Source organism: Triticum urartu, chromosome 3A (assembly GCF_056163025.1).
Source record: "Triticum urartu cultivar PI428250 chromosome 3A, HENAU_Tu73, whole genome shotgun sequence".
Lineage (NCBI taxonomy): Eukaryota > Viridiplantae > Streptophyta > Magnoliopsida > Poales > Poaceae > Triticum > Triticum urartu.
Window position 1 is genome coordinate 557,209,002 of NC_141875.1, and position 19,460 is coordinate 557,228,461.

The 19,460-nt window shown below is 43.4% G+C and overlaps 1 protein-coding gene across 1 annotated transcript; it reads left to right on the forward strand.

The window, feature by feature from the left end:
• Positions 1-13,848: 13,848 nt before the first annotated feature.
• Positions 13,849-15,563, forward strand: LOC125548732 (basic leucine zipper 23). The gene is made up of 3 exons (XM_048712279.2): positions 13,849-14,073; positions 14,170-14,262; positions 14,511-15,563. The coding sequence occupies exon 3, from the start codon at positions 14,561-14,563 to the stop codon at positions 15,203-15,205; it is 645 nt and encodes a 214-aa protein (XP_048568236.1). The 5' UTR covers positions 13,849-14,073; positions 14,170-14,262; positions 14,511-14,560; the 3' UTR covers positions 15,206-15,563.
• The last annotated feature ends 3,897 nt before the right edge of the window (positions 15,564-19,460 follow it).

Below are 19,460 nucleotides of genomic sequence, written 5' to 3' on the forward strand. Positions count from 1 at the left end.
TTTACTGACGTTTCTTGGTTTTCCAAGCTTTTTGGCACTTTAAAACTATTTGTGCTTTTTCCAGCATTAGTCTCGCAGTGCAACGCCGGACACCTTTAGGGATTCGGCAAAAACATTCTCAGATATTGCTATATATGCATCGGTTTCGAATTGTGTCTTCGGTCAATAGTTGGGTTGCCCGGCTCCTGCACTTGCTTCCTACTTTCGTTTTGTTCGGCTAGGCGTGCAAAGGGAGAACCACTGCGATTGTGCTTCCAGCTCACATGGTTAAGCACCTCAGTGGAGAAAGCCGAAAACTGACTTTCACAATAAGCGTAAGCTAGTCAGCGATCCGATGACTATGTTAAAAGATGGGCCGTTCATAACATTGGCCGAAGTGTTTACGGCTTGACCCCGACTGTCGCCGAACACTACCGGGGGCTATTAACTGGCCTCCCAAACTAAATCCTCAATATTTTGCTCTTAAATTAGAGCTGAGGTTTAATGATCATGCTTAGCGTGACAACCCAGAGAAAGGAACCGATAGCGGGACTATTTTCTTTGGAAGACATTTCTTCTGTTAAACAGTAATATAACTCTCTGCGTACCTTTGTTTATAAAACCGTATGGCCAGATTGCCTTGTTTATTGTGAATCTTTGCCCTCATAAAGGCTTTATAAAGTAGGACAAACACTCCTCGGCTACTGGCCGAGGAGGTGGAAGCTGATGGTCGTTCAACAAAGTTTTGTACAATGCGGATCTGAGCATTAAGGACGTAAAGTACTTGGATACATAGAGTCATTACACATAATTTGTGATTTTACTATGGATATTGATCCTTAATTCGGCCACCCGTGCCCGCATTAAGGCTCGGGGGCTACTGGGCTTCGGGCTTATTATTTACAAATATTAAAGGGGCACATCGATCCCCTGATCTGGTGTTGCCACCCGACCAGTGTCTCAGGGGTACTGCATTGCTTGTCCAATGCAAAAAAATTTATGTGCAATATAGTTTCCGAGGAGATTTTGATCCTCAGGTTGGTCGGCCGCACCCAACCTGAGTCTCGAGGACTGAGCACGCCGCTTTTAGTGTCCCGAAGTATTCTGCCAAGCTTGGACTTGATCCTCAGGTCGATTTTGCAAATCAACCTGAGTCTCAGCGACTACTAGGATCAGCGGTCTTACGTCATCCTTCAGGTGCATCTCAGGTTTTAGACTGATACACACCTTGAGGGCTACTGGCTATATATCTCGGCAAAGAATAAATTGCAATAATAAAAAATATTGACAAAAAATCGGCCCATAGTCGGGGTGGTGCACCACCTCGGAAGTAGTCTGGCATAAAGCTCGGGCGCTAGTGGCTGGCTCCATAGAGGGCATTTCCGGCATTAAGCTCGGCTAAACTCCTTCAACTTTTTTGAACCAAGGTGATATGACACCTCTGATATAGTCCGGCGTTGGAGCTCGGATACAGTCCAGCGTTGGAGCTCGGACACATAGTCCGGCGTTGGGGCTCGGATACATTCCGGCGTTAGAGCTGGGAAGCGGTCCGGCATTGGTGCTCGGCTGCAAAAGATACCTCGAATGCAGTCCGGTGTTAGAGCTCGGACGCAAGAGGACACTGCCTCCCGAGAACAACTTCAAACCCGAGGTATGGCATAAAAGTAATAAGGCATTGATAAAGGCCGGAAACTTTAAGGGGCTCCTCGGATACCCGACGTATAAACTCATCAAATGCATTTCGGCGATCCTTAAGATCGAAGATGAGAAGATTTGTTGAACCAGTTTTCAAGACCGACGACCGAAGATGAAGAACAGTTCGGAAGAATCGAGGAGCGTCCCTAACTTGAAGACCGGTTCAGGGGGCTACTGACGGTGTCCTGGACTAGGGGGTACTCAACACGTCATCTCCCGATCTGATAGATTGGGCCGAGGACCCCCGTGGCCGTATACTCATGGGCCAGTTCGGACAGCCGCCGCATACAAGGAAGATTCCACAAGACTTGGCGATCAAGACAAGGACTTCTCCCCACCGGCGTATTCGGCTAGGACTCTTGTTAACCTAGGCCTCTGGTGCATTATATAAACCAGGGCCAGGCTAGTCGATACAACATACAGAACAACAATCATACCATAGGCTAGCTTCTAGGGTTTAGCCTCTCTGATCTCGTGGTAGATCTACTCTTGTACTACCCATATCATCAATATCAATCAAGCAGGACATAGGGTTTTACCTCCATCAAGAGGGCCCGAACCTGGGTAAAACATCGTGTCCCTTGCCTCCTGTTACCATCGATCCTAGACGCACAGTTCGGGACCCCCTACCCGAGATCCGCCGGTTTTGACACCGACAGCGACCCTGAAGCAAGCGCCATCCGAGGCCGAAAACAAAGCAGCCAAGGAGTGCACCGAGCGGAAAAGGCATGAGGCACGGATGGGCGAGGTGCAGCAAGAGCTCCATGCTCTCGTGACGAAGCACGAGGCGTTGGAGCTTGACTTGAAGATGCGAGAGTCTGAGCTTGTCGCGGCCCTCGAGAGCGCAAAGAGTGCCAAGGCCGAAGCTCAAAAGGCCCTCCAGGAGATTGATGCGATGAAGAAGATAGCGGCGGGTAAGACATTCTATATGCAAAGCAAGCATGTGAAAGTAAATTACTTGTTACTTACCCGAATCCGGAGCTCTCTAGGAGCATTCGCAGATTTGCCCCGCAGCGTGTCGGATGCTGCAACGTTTTACCAGGCCGAGAAGGGAAGCTCAACGGAGAAGTTTTTCTGGGCCCAATATACTAGGACCGAACACCCGGTGCCTATGAGCGACCAGCTAAAGCAGCTGGTCGAGCTACACAAGGCGGCCGAACAGGCCATGAAGGGCTTTATAGTCCGGCTGTGGCCTGGCGACGCCCTTCCGAACAGCTACTTCGGCCTGGTGAGGCGGCTTGTGGATGCCTGCCCACGGCTGGAAGTCGTCAAGTGGTCCGTCTGCATCGAAGGTGCACACCGGGCTTTCGCCCGTGTGAAGGTGCAATGGGCCAAGCTAGACGCCGTGAAGCTGATCAAGGAAGGGCCGCCGGAGGGCAAGGAGCATCGCCACCCCAAGATGTACTATGAGGGTGTCCTGAAGGGTGCCCTTCTCGTAGCGGACGAGTGTACCAAAGATATAATATTTGAGTAAACCCGCTCGTGTAATCCTGTAGTTATGAAAACTTGTTCATATGCGCTATGCAACGCTTGTTTGAATTTAAAATATTACCTTTTGTTCGTCTGTTTATCAAATCTGAGAGATGGCTAGTCGTCGACTTCTGCCCCCACGCCACGAGTGCTGGGGTGTTCGGGCTAAACCTGAGCACTCTTGTTCCCATTGTTGGGTCCTTCGAGGGAGGTGCTCAGCACAACGAACAAGGCAATCGGACTATAATGCGTTATCACTCTCACTTAGCCATAGAATTCTATAATTTTAAATTTCGGCGAAGCCCCTAGTATTCGGAAGGCCGAATCTGGGGCGCGATACACGCCTTAAGCCGGACAGGGCCGACTCCTCGCTCTAAGCGCCATAAGTCTTTAAGGACTCGAAAACCTCTCGAACAGCGACCAGTCTCTCGCCTTATCATGACAGTCAGTTTTAGCTTTCTCTACTGAGGTGCTTAGCCCAGCAGAACCGGGGCACAATCGCAGTAGTTCTCCCAGTGCTACCTTAGCCGATATAGAGGAACGTAAGGTACCAAAACATGGGAGCCGGGCAAACTCAACTATTGACCCAAGGCATGATTCGGAGCTGATGCATATAGTGCTATAAGTTCGGGGTGCCGCACTGTTGAAAGTGTCCGGACTTCTCACGCCGTGGGGTATGCTTAAGCCCCTAGCGTATTGGTCGTACCAGAGTGCATGGGTGCTGGATGTCATGAATGAATATATATATATATATATAAAGAAGAATGCAATAATAGTCTTAATGCTATGCATTGTTTATTCAAAAAGGTGTGTTAAAGCAGAATTATACGTGCAGTGCAATAAGCAAAAAGTAGGACTATGTCCCCTCCAAGGGAGAGCTGAAGAATAGTATTAAGGCAAGTATTACACTCGTTATCGTAATCCACCTGAGAGTTCCGTGGTGTGACGTAGCTTTCTGCCTTCTTGGTTGCTGCATCATATGTTCGACAATCATGCTGCCGGACCGGGTTTCCAGAGATTAAAGTCCTGAAAAGAAAAAGTAACAAAACGGGAAGCCCCTAGTGCGGTTTAAGCCGCGTCTTGGGGCGTGCCATAGTCATGCCCCCCTCCCCGCCTGTGCCCATGGTATTTTTAATGCGTAATTATGTACGCGTGGCACGAATTTCGCCATTTGGCTTGGGCCGGGGTGGGGGCCGCATTGCTATGCGAGCTCGGAACATGCCAGGCGGTCCTGTTGCTGATTACTCCGGGCGCGCTTGAAGGTGTTTGGGTCCTTAAACGCCGAACTAGTGGATTGCCTTAAGAGGCTGCTTTGCGCTTCCGCTGCGAGGGCCGCAGTGTGCTCCTCCGTTCGGAGAGAGCGCTTTGTGTTTCCGTTAACTGTAATGACCCCCTGAGGTCCTGGCATCTTAAGCTTGAGGTATGCATAATGCGGTACCGCATTGAATCTCGCAAATGCAGTTCGCCCGAGCAGTGCATGATAACCACTGTGGAACGAGACTATATCGAAGATTAACTCTTCGCTTCGGAAGTTATCCGGGGATCTGAAGACCACTTCCAGTGTGGCTGAGCCTGTGCAATGGGCCTCTACACCTGGTATGACGCCTTTAAAGGTCGTTTTTGTGGGTTTGATCCTTGAGGGGTCTATACCCATTTTGCACACTATGTCCTGGTAAAGCAGGTTCAGACTGTTGCCGCCATCCATAAGGACTCGAGTGAGGTGAAATCCGTCAATGATTGGGTCTAGGACCAGTGCGGCGAATCCGCCATGACGGATACTAGTGGGGTGGTCCCTGCGATTAAAGGTGATCGGACAGGAGGACCATGGGTTGAACTTTGGGGCGACTGGCTCCAACGCATATACGTCCCTGAGCGCACGCTTCCGCTCCCTCTTGGGGATGTGGGTTGCGTATATCATGTTCACCGTCCACACTTGTGGGGGGAACCTCTTCTGCCCTCCGGTGTTCGGCTGCCGGGGCTCTTCCTCGTCATCGCTATGTGACCCCTTATCTTTGTTTTCGGCATTTAACTTGTCGGCATGCTTGAATACCCAACAATCCCTATTGGTGTGGTTGGCTGGCTTGTCGGGGGTGCCGTGTATTTGACACGAGCGATCGAGTATGCGGTCCAAACTAGACGGGCCCGGAGTGCTTCTTTAAAATGGCTTTTTCCGCTGACCGGGTTTAGAGCCTTTGAATCCGGCATTGACTGTCGTATCCTCGATATTGTCGCTGTTAATGCGGCGCTTATGTTTGTTGCGACGTGACCTGCCATTGCCGTCCTTGGTATCCGAAGTACCATGGTTCTTTGATATGTTATTACTGCGAGCCAGCTAGCTGTCTTCTCCCACACAAAAGCGGGTCATGAGTGTCGTGAGGGCTGCCATAGATTTTGGCTTTTCCTGTCCAAGGTGCCGGGCAAGCCACTCGTCGCGGATGTTATGCTTGAAAGCTGCTAGGGCCTCTGCATCCGGACAGTCGATGATTTGATTTTTCTTAGTTAGGAACCGTGTCCAGAATTGCCTGGCCGATTCCTCTGGCTGTTGAATTATGTGGCTCAAGTCATCGGCGTCTGGTGGTCGCACATAAGTGCCCTGAAAGTTGTCGAGGAATGCGGCTTCCAGATCTTCCCAACAGCCAATGGACTCTGCTGGAAAGCTGTTGAGCCAATGCCGAGCTGGTCCTTTAAGTTTGAGTGGGAGGTATTTGATTGCGTGTAGGTCATCACCGCGGGCCATGTGGATGTGTAGGAGGAAATCCTCGATCCATACCGCAGGATCTGTCGTGCCGTCGTATGATTCTATGTTTACGGGTTTGAAACCCTCTGGGATTTGATGATCCATTACTTCATCTGTGAAGCATAAGGGGTGTGCGGCACCTCTGTACTGGGCTATATCACGACGCAGCTCCAATGAGTCTTGCCCACTGTGTTCGGCCCGGTCGAATTTACTTTTACTGTATGACGTTTACCGTCTCGCATAGTGGCGCACCCTCGTGATCCGTAGATCGATCTTGCATGTTTTGCTTTGTCCTCCAATACGTCTCGCAGGTCTGGCGTATTTCCTCATGCCTTTTTATTTGAATGGTGTCGAGGTGCAGGCTGAGCTTTTGGCTGGAATGCCTCTCTATCGCGGCCACGAGGTGGCCGATCAGCCGCGTCATACGCTTCTTCCTCCAGTCGGGGTAGCAACCTGCATTTTGGCTAACTCTTGGAGGGGCGTTCGAGTTTATATTCCTCGGCCGCAAGGACCTCAGTCCATTTGTCAGCTAGCAGATCTTGATCAGCTTGAAGCTGCTGCTGCTTTTTCTTAAGGCTATTTGCCGTGGCTATAAGCCGGCGCTTGAAGCGCTCTTGTTCGACGGGATCCTCTGGCACAACGAATTTGTCATCGTCGAGGCTTGCCTCGTCTTCGGAGTGGGGCATGTAATTATCATCCTCCGCCTCTCCATCTGCCGCTCTCTCTGGAGGGCTGGCCTCTCCATCCTCCTGTCCTAGATCGTGCTGGAGGGGATTGTTGCCATCTTCAGCACTATCCGGAGTGCTATTATCTCCTGTGCCGGTATCACCACTTTTGCTTTGGCGGGACTTAGAGCGGCGCCGCTGACGTCGGTGCTTGGGTTGCTTCTTGGAGGGGTCATCCTCCGCTGTCTCATCGCCATTGCCTTCTTTGGGCGTGTCCACCATGTATATATCGTATGATGAGGTGGCTGTCCAGTGCCCTGTGGTCAGTGGTTCCTCTTTGTCTCCCGCATCGTCGTCCATACCGTCGATGTCTTAGGAGTCGAAGTCGAGCATGTCGGTTAAGTCGTCGACAGTGGCTACTAAGTGGGTGGTGGGTGGGCAGCGAATTTCTTTGTCATCCGCATCCCAATCCTGCCGGATATAGTTCAGCCAGGATCCTCCTGACAAGGAGAGAGACCTTAATGAGTTCATTATGTCGCCAAAGGGCGAGTGCTGAAAAATATCCGCGGAGGTAAACTCCATGATCGGCGCCCAATCGGATTCGTTAGGAACGGGCGTAGGCGGTTCGGAGTCCATGGCCGGAGAAGGATCCGGCAGTCTAACAACACGGCTCTCGTGCAGGGTAAGGTCGATGTTCGGCTCGATCACCGCTGAGGGTAAGGCCTCCGTGGCGGGATCCATCCACCCGTCCATCGACGTCGCAACTGGCTCCGAATTGAGGGTCGGAGCGGCTGTCGGTGCAATCTCCTGAACACTGTCTGATGATAGAGCTAAATCGTACTCATCGTGACCGCGTGACGCATAAGGCAGAGGCTCGACTCCGTCGAAGATCAAGTCTCCGCGGATATCGGTCGTGTAGTTTAATCTTCCAAACCTGACCTGGTGGCCAGGGGCGTAACTTTCGATCTGCTCCAGATGGCCAAGCGAGTTGGCCCGCAGTGTGAAGCCGCCGAACACAAAGATCTGCCCAGGGAGAAAAGTCTCACCCTGGACTGCATCGCTATCGATGATCGTAGGAGCCATCAAGCCTAACGGCGACGACACAGAGGAACTCTCAATGAAAGCACCAATGTCGGTGTCAAAACCGGCGGATCTTGGGTAGGGGGTCCCGAACTGTGCATCTAAGGTGGATGGTAACAGGAGGCAGGGAACACGATGTTTTACCCAGGTTTGGGCCCTCTTGATGGAGGTAAAACCCTACGTCCTGCTTGATTTATTCTTGATGATATGAGTATTACAAGAGTTGATCTACCACGAGATCGGAGAGGCTAAACCCTAGAAGGTAGCCTATGGTATGATTGTATGTTGTCCTAGGGACTAAAACCCTTCGGTTTATATAGACACCGGAAAGGGCTAGGGTTACACAAGGTCGGTTACAAAGGAGGAGATATACATATCCGTATTGCCTAGCTTGCCTTCCACGCCAGTAGAGTCCCATCCGGACACGAGACGAAGTCTTCAATCTTGTATCTTCATAGTCTAACAGTCCGGCCAAAGGATATAGTCCGGCTGTCCGGAGACCCCCTAATCCAGGACTCCCTCACTCCCACTGCTAGTTAAAGACCAAGTTACACTCTCTTTTCTCTCAACTAGACAAACTTTATAGGAGTCTTGCTTAATCTCATCTCACTGGTTTAGTCTACCACCCCACAAAGTTCTTCTAAACTAAAAATGACCCCATCATTTTTCAAAAGCTTTAGCCATAGTAATGTTTTTGGTAAAGCAGATATTGCATAATCTATTGTATGAAACATTAGGTCTGACATCAATCCACTAGCCTTCCCAAAACCATGTGTTGCCCCATTACCAACATTTTTTCCATATTTATATAATATATATTTTACAGGCAAGATTCTAATATATATTTTACAGACAAGATTCCTGACCAGTTGAAAGTCACTTGTTTACATTTAATACCAGAAATACAAGATCCTTTAACATATTTATTTAGCAACAAAGATTGCCAGGGCCCCTCTTCAGTTTCAAGATTCTAGATCCAATTAGCCCATAAAGCTTTTTTTAAAACTTCCAAATTAATACTCCCCAAACCCCTTTGCCTCTTTGGCTGGCAAACCTCAATCCAGTTGACAAGATGGTATTTATTTTTATCTTTATCTCCCTGCCAAGTAATCCTAGATCAACAAAGGCCTTTTTAACTCCCATAGGAATGGGATAAAAGGACATCACGAAAATCGATAGACCTATCAGACTTGACTGTATTTGAGTTATGTACCAGCCATGATTAACATCTTACCATACCAACATGCACATCTATTCTCAACTTTATTCTCAACAGGCTTCCAATCCCTATTTCTAGTTCTCACTTTATTACTAGGAACTCTTAAGCATTTTATAGGGAGATCCACCACTTGACAAGTGAAAATATTTTTATAAACTTCCCTCTCATCATTTGCATCTCCAAACAAAACTATTTCACTCTTATGAAAATTAATTTTCATCCTAGACATTTTCTCAAAATAAAACAATATAATTTTAAAATTTTGGGTGCTACTAACATCATGAGGGAGGAGGAAGATTGTATCATCTACGCAATTGAGCATATTTACCCCTCCTCACAATATTCAACCATCACCCCTTTAAGATAGCCATATTCTTAGGATTTTCCAAAATCCTAGCAAGATCATTAGCTGCCGGATTAAAGAGCAAGGGGGGGAGAGAGAGAGCATATCCTTACCTCAAACCGTTAAAATTAAGGAAATAAGGGCCTACTACATCCTCAACTTTGATCCCTAAATGCCCCCCTCTCATAGTTTCCATAAACAAATCATTCCGTTTATCAGGAAAACCTTCCAATTTAAACATGTTTTGTGCAAAGGGACAGTTCATTTGTCATATGCTTTTCTAAAGTCAACTTTGAAAAGCATAGCACTATATTTTCTAAACATGGATAGAGTTTAGAGCTTCATGAAGAATCAACACTCCTTCCATAATATGTCTGCCTTTAATAAAGGTTGTTTGGAAATGAAAATCAAAGGTCCCACTATTTCACTTAGTCTACTAATCGAAGTTTTGGTAAAAATAAATCTTACATTCAATAGACAGATAGATCTAATTTTTGTAACTATCTCGCATCTTGAATTTTAAGGACTAAAGTGGTAATACCATAATTCAGCCAAGACAGATTCAATTTTTCCTATGACTTGCCTAACATAGCTTTCAAGTCATTTTTTCTTAGACCCCAAAACCTTTGATAGAACTCTATTGGAAAGCCATCAGGACCCCGACTTTTATCATGTTCCATTGGAAAAAAACCTTATGGATCTCTCCCATAGAAAATTCTCCAATAAGTTTATTAGCATCAACTTCAGATATTTTACTAGCTTCGTAGATATTCAGAGAAATACTAAACTCGTTAGGTTTCCTAAACAGTTATATTTCATGAAATTATCTTTCCCAGTAATTCCCTGCTCATCTTGCTCCAAACAGGTAATAATGCCCCCCATTGGCCTTGGCTTGATAATACCTAGTATTAGAATCACCCTCTATGATTTCTTTTTCTGTACATCTTTGTAGCCCTTTTAACTCTTCATGTCTCAACAATCTATTCAGTTGCTCCCTAAGATCTTTTTGCTTCTGCCTAACATCAATGGTGAGTACAAAATATTCGGTGCTTCTCAATAGCATCTAATTTTCCTAGAATATTTTTCCTTAGTTTTCTATATCAAGAAGTAACATTTTTATCCCACCCTCTCAGTTTTTTCCTAAGTGTTCTCAGTTTCTTCTGCCATATTTCAATACTAGATCGAGAATATCCAGCATTCCAGACTTTGAAAACCACCTCATTAAAATCCTCTCTCAGAATCCAAGAATTTTCATATATAAATATAGGAATTCTGTAATTGTGTTCACTGGTGTCTAGAATTAGGGGAGTATGATCAGCAATCTCCCTTTCTAATGGGGTAACTGTAGCCAAAGGATATTTCTCTTCCCAATTAGGACACAACAATTTTTGTCAAGTTTTTCAAATGTAGGATCCTCCAAATTATTTGCCCAGCTATAATTTCTATCACCCAAGGGTAGTTCTCTAGGCCCGACATGTTTAAACATTAAAAGCAAAACTCTAATGGCCATGAGTATTGGGTTTATTCTTTTTAGAGCTCTTTCTAATTATGTTAAGATTCCCTAGGAAAGGCAAAGCATTTTGTATATATAACATGGATACTTTAGCTGAAAATTCAACTTTCCTCTCAGGTTAAGCGGCTCCATAGAAAATATTTAAGTTTATTTCATGGTCAAATCAACCTTCTTATCATAAACCAACATTCTCAGAAAGTATTCTCCATGTTTAGTATCTAAAATTCCTAAAGAATCTTCATTCACACTCATTAGAATTCCCATGTTGCCCTCTAGGAGGAGCACTAATGCCATTTAAAGGCTCTCCACCCCACAATAAGAGTGCAATTCATTGTTAGTAAAGTGATCTTTTATGGTTTCCCGAATCCCCAAGAAATCTAAAGAGAAATCCACTACAGTCTCTCTAATAAATATTATTTTAATTTCTCCACCGATCCCTCAAGCATTCCAAAACAAGCCTTTCATTTTTGTTCTCACTTTTTAATGTTCTTTTTGCTTTTTTAGCAGATCTATTAACATGTATACGTTTCGGAAATTCAATTCGGCTCCTGGGAGCACGTGCTCCCGGGCCCAAAAATAGTTTTTGAAATGTCAAAAAAATCAAGACAAAAAATTATGTCTTCTTACTCACATCCAAACGCTATCTACAAATTTCGAGGCAAAAAGGTTAAGCATTTTGGTATGTGCAAAAAAAAATTGAACACCAAATGTCACCTCGAATTTGTTTTTTTTTCACCGACGACACACTAGTGCTCCGTTTCGCATGAAATTTGTCAAGCATGCTTGCGACACTAACACAAACATCTAATTTTTTTAGAATTTTTTGATTTCTTACATGTTTTTTGAATTTACTGTTCATCCGGAAGCATATGCTCCCGAGAGCCAAAACGCCCCTCCCTATACCTTCCTTCAACCTAGCAATTACAGGAGATTAGACCTCCCTATTTTTCTTAGAGAAAAAGCTTTTTAATTTTTTCCAAATATTTTCTTCCAAGTCAATATCAGAGTTGTCCCTATCAGAACATAATTCATTTAAGTCAGCATCTCCAGTGGCAATATGACCTGGAGAGCTAGCAAGCATATCACTATCAGTATTCTTATCATGCCCAAAGATCATATCTAATCTAGCAATCTCTAGAGTTCTCATCATTTTGATATTATGCCCAATCAAATCCATAGTGCATCCTAAATCAATACCAACGCAAGAAGACATGGTTAGCAATGAAGTATTATTAATATCCAAAAGATTAGGGATAAAATCATTATCATACATAAGTGTCTTTTGCAGCTGCTCTTTCCTTAGCCATGTCTTCCACTCTCACATCCTCCCTATCTTTAAGTCCGGGGCATCTTGTAGGTACCCTATCATTGCCATCCTCCCCAGTATCCTCCTCTTGCCCATCAAAATCAGTAATACGAGTAATCCTTGTCATCACAACTCCAAAGGAATTAGAACCACTTCAGTCTAATTGGCATTATTATCAATAGGTTCCAGATAGTTATCTCGTGTATCCCCAAGCTTCTACTCCATACCATTTCCTAATTCCTCCATTTCTTATTTAGGAGGCACATAACTTCTTTGGAGCATCTTATTGTAACTTATTCCTTCCAGCTTCATTATCTCCCATTCTTTTTCGCAAATGTTAACGCCCACACATGTGGCACGAAGTAACATGGCCCAAACGCCTTCATTACCATTCATTTTGCTACGTCAAAACATATGACATCAGCGGGAATCTTTTTCGTTTTCATCTTAAAAATGTTTTATCTCCTAATTAAAAAATCCAATTAAAAATTTATTTTCACCATTAAATCCGTCTCGACGAGATCTTAAAAACTAGATCCCATGTTAATATATTTCAACGAATTTTTTTTGCTCAAAAGTTGCCATAGTGTTTACACTAAAGTTGCCATGTGGCAATTTTAGTTTATAGAGCATGGCAATTTTAGTATTTTGACCATGACAATTCTAGTACTTTGACCATGAAAATTATTTTTTGTATGAACCATGGCAATTTTAAGTGCATGTATCATGGCAATTTTAGCTTATGGTTCATGGCAAGTCTAGTTTCTTAATTCTCTGTTTTATAATATGTAAAAATTTACTTTTAAATGTAGAAGAAAATAGTTGAAACATATCATGGCAACTTCAGTGTAAACACCATGGCAATTCATGTGCAATAGACATGATAACTTTTAACCCCCAAAAAAGTCAGCGAAATATATTGATATGAGATCTAGTTTCCAAGATCTTGTCACGATGGATTTAGTGGTGAAAACGGATCTTCAATCCGATTTTTCATTTAAGAGATAAAACATTTTAAAAACTGAAAATCAAAAAAATTCTCACATGCATGCATGCGGTGATGTGGCGCGGTCTGTGTGTTATAAGGCGTGTGGGCGGATGTCGCTCCCACCACACGTGTGGGCGTTATTAGCGTCCTTTTTTTGTCCATAACAATTTTATTTAATAGTTTGTTTAGCATTCTCATATTCCACCTCTTTCATTTTAGCATTCAACTTAAGTCTATCATCTAACGGCTCAACAAATATTGGATGTGTGTCACTAGCAACTTTCTTTGTTGTTACATTTATTTTATCAGCTTTCAAATTTCATATTGAGCCAAAGACAAACTCCCCAAATTGATAATCTCTTTCTCAGCTTCAAAACCTTTATTCTTCTTAGACTCCCCAAATATATTTGTGTCCGACTTTACTTATGAAAAGGAATTTATGATATGCCTCCAAATAATTGCTTATTCCTTCTAGAATATTATAAGCTATGTATTTATTTTTCTTTATCTCTCTATGTTATCCCGTGATAACACAATGGCAAGAGAATATAAATGTCTAAAATTCCCAGCTAATCAACGGTTCAAAGAATCAATCCAAATTCCATGCTTTGGAGATTATATTCTGAGATAAAAATTCAGCCAAGTTGCTGAAACCCACAGTGCCAGATGCTACTGGTTGAAATGAACGTAAAAGGAATCGTAGCATAAGAAAATCATGTTGAGAAAATAGTAGTCCATGAATAGTGGCAAGCATCATGGAAATGGGGAAACGGAGAACATTGGCAAGAACTAGGATTCTCCACCTTTTCTATCCTGTCCGCTCCGATCCAATAACATCGTTGTCCACCGCTTGCTTCATTCCCTCTAGGTCTCTCCTCCTTCGAGATACCCAAAATAAAAGGAGAGGGGGCAGGAGAACACCAACACAAGATTGATGGAGAGGTGACGAGCAAAAGGTGTAGGCAAAAAGAAAGAAAGAGAGGCAACAGTAAGAGGTTTGCAGTTGCAAGGAGCAACAGTTGTTGACAGGTCTACACATCAAGTCCATACCGTTTTGATGCACTTCGGTAGTCTATAGGTATTTTGCGCTCAAAATCTACTTTTGTTGATTCAGTCTGACTCCTCATTCAAAATTCAAATATACTGATGTTGTTTACCATGTATTCACATGCAGGAACGTTGGTGTCCTAACTGGAATCCTGTGAGGTTTTGCGATTGTGGTGAGAGTAGTTGACATGTTCATGCTCCTGGCCATCATGCAAATTTGGTACTTACTACATGATCTTTCGACCATTCAATCACTAATAAGTACACACCCTGTTCCTAAATATAAGACGTTTTGGCAGTTTGAAAACAGAGGTGGTAGTAATCTAGGGGTTACATGAATTTATTTTGAATTGATTTTGCCTCTAATAAGATCTTCTGAATCGGTAATAAGCTTTTATGGAGCAAGCTAGGGTACCAAGTTCTCGAGTTTTTGAACTGTTTTTTGGCGCTTTTGTCCGACTTCCCCAGTTACTAATCATAGGAGGAGAATCTAGCTTGTTGGCACATTTTGTGACAAAATGGACGACGGACTATACCTTCCGATCCCCAGCCACCTTCTGTTTCCATATCCTGAGATCTCCCACGGCTTCGATGATGAGTTCCTAGCGTGTACTCACACACACACCTGCAACGTTCCATCATGGCCGGCCGCGGCGCACTCCCACACGTGCCTGCACGCGCACACCCAAGTCATAGCTTCCGGCGAAGATCACGCGGAGCATGACCAGCTGAGGAATCTCCGGAAGCCTCTGGGGAACCGTGAGGCCGTGCGCAAGTACCGGCAGAAGAAGAAAGCCCACGCAGCCTTCCTCGAGGAGGAGGTCAAGAAGCTCCGCGCCGCCAACCAGCAGCTCCTGAGGCGGCTGCAGGGCCACGCGGCGCTGGAGGCCGAGGTGGCGAGGCTGACGGGCCTCCTGCTCGATGTCCGAGGCAAGATCGATGGGGCTGAGATCGGCGGCCGGCCGTTCCAGGAGCGGTGCAGCTTCGGCTCTGTCGTCGGCACTGCTGCAGAACCGACAGCACCATGCTTTGATTCTGGCAGTGCTGAGGTACCAGCGGCCTGGGAGACTTGCGAGATCGATGGCGGTGGCATCGTTTCGGGAGAACTTGGTGTTCCTGAAGTGGTGGATGCTGTTGCCAGCTTCGTGAACTCTCCTGCATAATTGGATGAAGTTCTTTGTACCCAAATACAGTATCAGATAGAAAATGGCTTCCTTTCATATAGCCTACTTGAATAAATGGTGGCTGGGAACAGAAGTGTGGAAGTGAGACACCCTATCAAGGTCTTGCTGATTATACTTCTGTTCTGAAGTGTTCGGTTTGTAATGTACTTGTTGTGTTTGTATTGGATGGAGCTACTAGTAAGTGTGACCCAGCATGATCTGTGCTTTCCAAAGTGCCCTTAGGTTGGTCTTCTCTGGAACAATTAACCACTGTTTAAAAATTCAGTTGTGTTCTGTAATGGGATAATGATCTGTTTACTGTGTTATCTTCAGTTAAATGCAACTTGGAAATGTCTTATTTTTTCCCTTGAATACTTGGCTCTCTGGATATAATTTTACTATCTAGATTGATTTTGCTGTTACAGAATTAGGATACCTATCACATGTACTGTCTAAACGTTTACTCCTGCGAATTTATGTTGACAACCATCTCCATCATTCATTTAAATGTCTGGACGAAGAAACATCATCACACAAATCAGAGTGCGCTAGCTAATGTTTCCTTTACGAGATCTCGGCTCTTCAGAATGATTGGAGAGAGCCCCGCCTCCTCTTGGTTGGTGCCGGGCCTAAGAGTGATGGGACTGCTTCTTTAAAGAGCCTTTCGTTGGGGTGGCAGGTGGTGCCTTGATCTATCAATTGAGGGAGCAAAAAACAGGTCCGCTTCGCTCCCCCTTCTTTAAATGAAGAAAGAAAGAAAGGGGAAGTTTAGATCCCTCATAATAGTTCTACCCACAGAAAAGATCATGAAAGAGGCTATCAAAATGGTACCCGAATCCATTTACAATCCCGAGTTTCCAAACACATCGCACTTCCGCTCGGTCGAGGCTGCCACTCGGCCCTCAGATGGATCAAAGAAGAGTGGGGAACCTCTTGCTGATTTTTGGAATTCGACATCAAGAAGTGTTTTCACACCATCGACTATTGTACACCCACGGCCTTTGACAACGTAAGCACAACAAAATTCACAAGACTTACTAACTGCAATTTACGCATTCCCACGCAAAAACTGCAATTTACGCATATTGCTTCACTGTTTTGCAGTATATAATTAGATGTTTGAATTTCAGAGAATAATTCGGTAAGGCCATCATGAAGACATAACATAGCTTCACAGGTCGCAAGGCCAGGCAGTGCCACTTCGCCACAGGTTAATTGGGATGCCATGGATTTCATGAGGCGAATTTTCATATTGTGATTATACCAGTTACTTCAATCAACCACGTCTCTGTGGGGTTTGAAATCATGGTTTTATGTTAGTGTCTAGACATTGAGGTTTTGCTAGCTTTATTCTAAACCTAAAGGAAGCCTTGCTAAAATAAATTATTAGTAAAGTTTGGTTTGTACCTAAATGGCACCACAGGTAGAGAATAATTAATTTAACGTTTTTCTCGCCAATGCAACTAATTTAGTATCAAAATGTCATGATATACCTTGTCTTGCTAATCTGGTAGTGTTGGCCCACCTGTTTCAAGCAAAATGGCACGTGATAAGAATGAAATGTAGACATACTGATATTCGGCATTTATTATAGGTTGCAAAGGCATGCACTGATGGGCTGATAGACGAAATGGAGAATGAGAAGGGACTAATTGACTCGTACTCATGCTAGACCAATCGAGCAACCTATGCCAGTCGCGTCGCTTCCACACACAAGAAACACATCAACAATACAACTAATGAGTAGTTGTCCTATTGATGGACCACATGTGTTTCAACCATCAATTTAGGAAAATATTTGAACATGATACTTTGTGATATTCTAGCTTATGTTAGGCACATTGAAAAATATCTTTAAACATAACATTTGTTGATACTTATGCCAACTTTGGGAATGCAGAATATATTTTTGCATACAAAAGCATATTAATAAAACATGATATTGAGCACAAGAAAAGAAAAGGGCAAACACAAACACAGAGATAAATCTTACAGAAATCCTTAGTCACTTTTATTAATGCATTGGAAAAAGGACACATGAAACGTGGTGTTCATATGGCATACAGCTTGCATGTGGACAGAAAAAGGAAAGATAGAGCATATGTTGACTACTTGGTGCAAGTGCAAAAAAGAATAACAACCAAGAATATTGGATGATTCTAGGCGAGTACTCATTCTAAAAGATCATGATGGCTACTTCATGCCAACAAGAATAACAAGTTAAACTATCAAATGGTTCTAGAATTGTTTCCACCTAAAATAAACTATCTTCTAAGTGTGATAAACTTTATTTTTTCAAATATACCATTTCTGCATTCCAAGAGATAAGAAGCACAAATAATATGAGTGAGTAGGGAAACTAAACAATTGTCATTTGTGAGAACTTTGGGGCTCAAGAAAACCGCGTGTAACATTGTAAGATGATGATGTTGTTGGAAATACCTAGAGGCAATAATAAAATGGTTATTATCACATTTCCCATTCATGATTATTGAATAAGAAATATGATAATAATCATTTTATTATTGCCTCTAGGGCATATTTTCAACAGTCTCCTACTTACACTAGAGTCAATAATTTAGTTCACATCGCCATGTGATTAACACCCAATGAGTTCTGGGATTTGATCATGTTTTGGTTGTGAGAGAGGTTTCAGTGAACGGGTCTGTAACATTCAGATCCATGTGTACTTCGCAAATATCTATCTCTACAATGCTCTGCATAGAGCTACTCTAACTAATTGCTCCCACGTCCAATACGTATATAGATTGAGACTCAGAGTCATCCAGATCGGTGTGAAAGCTTGCATCCGGATCGGTGTCAAAGCGTATTGACACATAAATGTAAACCTGACAAAACATGGAGTGGTTTAGTAAAGGGCTTGTTTAGTTGGCCAACTTTAAAGTAAATATAATTATTATTATTGAAGTTGTAGAGGAATGAATAAAATTTACAATGATTAAGAAGTATAATAGTCACTGGCGAAACAAACACAATCCCTTTCTTCTTGAAGATCAAAGCTACGACATGGAAGCTACACTGTACCAGAAGATAACATGGCTAGTTGTTATTTGACTAAAAATGACTCTACCATATCATGCTTTGCTTATTTGAGCCAATAATAGATCTGGGATTTTATAAATTAGTCTTCGAGTTATAACGATATCATTCAATACACACAAATAAAAATCATTAGTTTCAAAATTGTAAGCACATTTTTCTGAAAGTTTTAAAATTTTGGAAACCAAGAAACAAAACAGTTAATTCAAGTTAAACCAACTATGCTAGCAGATATTTCTATTAATAGCAACGTAGTATACACTCGAGATAAAATCTCTGGATATTCATTAAGTAGAAGGGAAACAATCTAGTTTAGGAGGGTTCTGAAATCTTAAGCTTAAACTCTTTTTTTACGAAGGCACATATGCATATATTCGAGACTATACCTCCGCTCATCAATAAAAGTCTATTTTAACATGATGTGTTTATTTATACGTGATTCTTGTGCTAATGGCATGTTTGAAGTTTTAATTTTTACATGACAATTCTGAACTCCTTTTAGTTGCTTCTCTATATGTTCACAATAATTCCCGGTACCTCTGAGCTTTTTCATCTGGTACTTCTAAGGTGTGACCTTGATATTTATGGATGATCCTTGTTTGAGAACTTTTCCATCTACTATGGTATACAGAACAGTTTGTTTTACCTGGTACTTCCGAGTTAGTTCTCTACACACAAAAGTCACATTTTGGTCTTCTGGACTGCTTATTCTTATCCCGGTACTTTTGAGTACTGTATTATCCTACGTTTCCCAAGAATTGTTCTGGCCGTTCAAATTTTGAACGCATTTTGAAGTTCCAAATAATTTTTTTCCTCCACTTTGGAACTTTTGAGCTAGTTATTTTTTCAAGTAATGGTTAGATTTCTGTCGAGCTCTATATATAAATCTGCATGCGCCATTGTTGTGGCAAGCCATTCAACTCATTTTCACTCATATCCAACTACCACACGGGGGGGGGGGGGGGGGTGCGGAGAGCCTCTAGGTAGGAAGACAAGACAAGAAGTGATGGGTGATTCTGTGAACACTTCTTCGATTCTTTGAAGACTAGTATTCTACCTTTCTCTTGAAACCACAAACCTGGTGTTTATCTCTATTTACACTGCTCACATCCTTTGTGTGTGTGTGTGTGTGTGTATGGGTGTGTGTGGGTGTGTGTGTGTGAGAGAGAGAGAGAGAGATCCTATTGGTTATTGA

Bases quoted from the DNA above. Each gene is read 5' to 3' on its own strand.
- LOC125548732 (XM_048712279.2), top strand. From the start codon at position 14,561: ATGGACGACGGACTATACCTTCCGATCCCCAGCCACCTTCTGTTTCCA.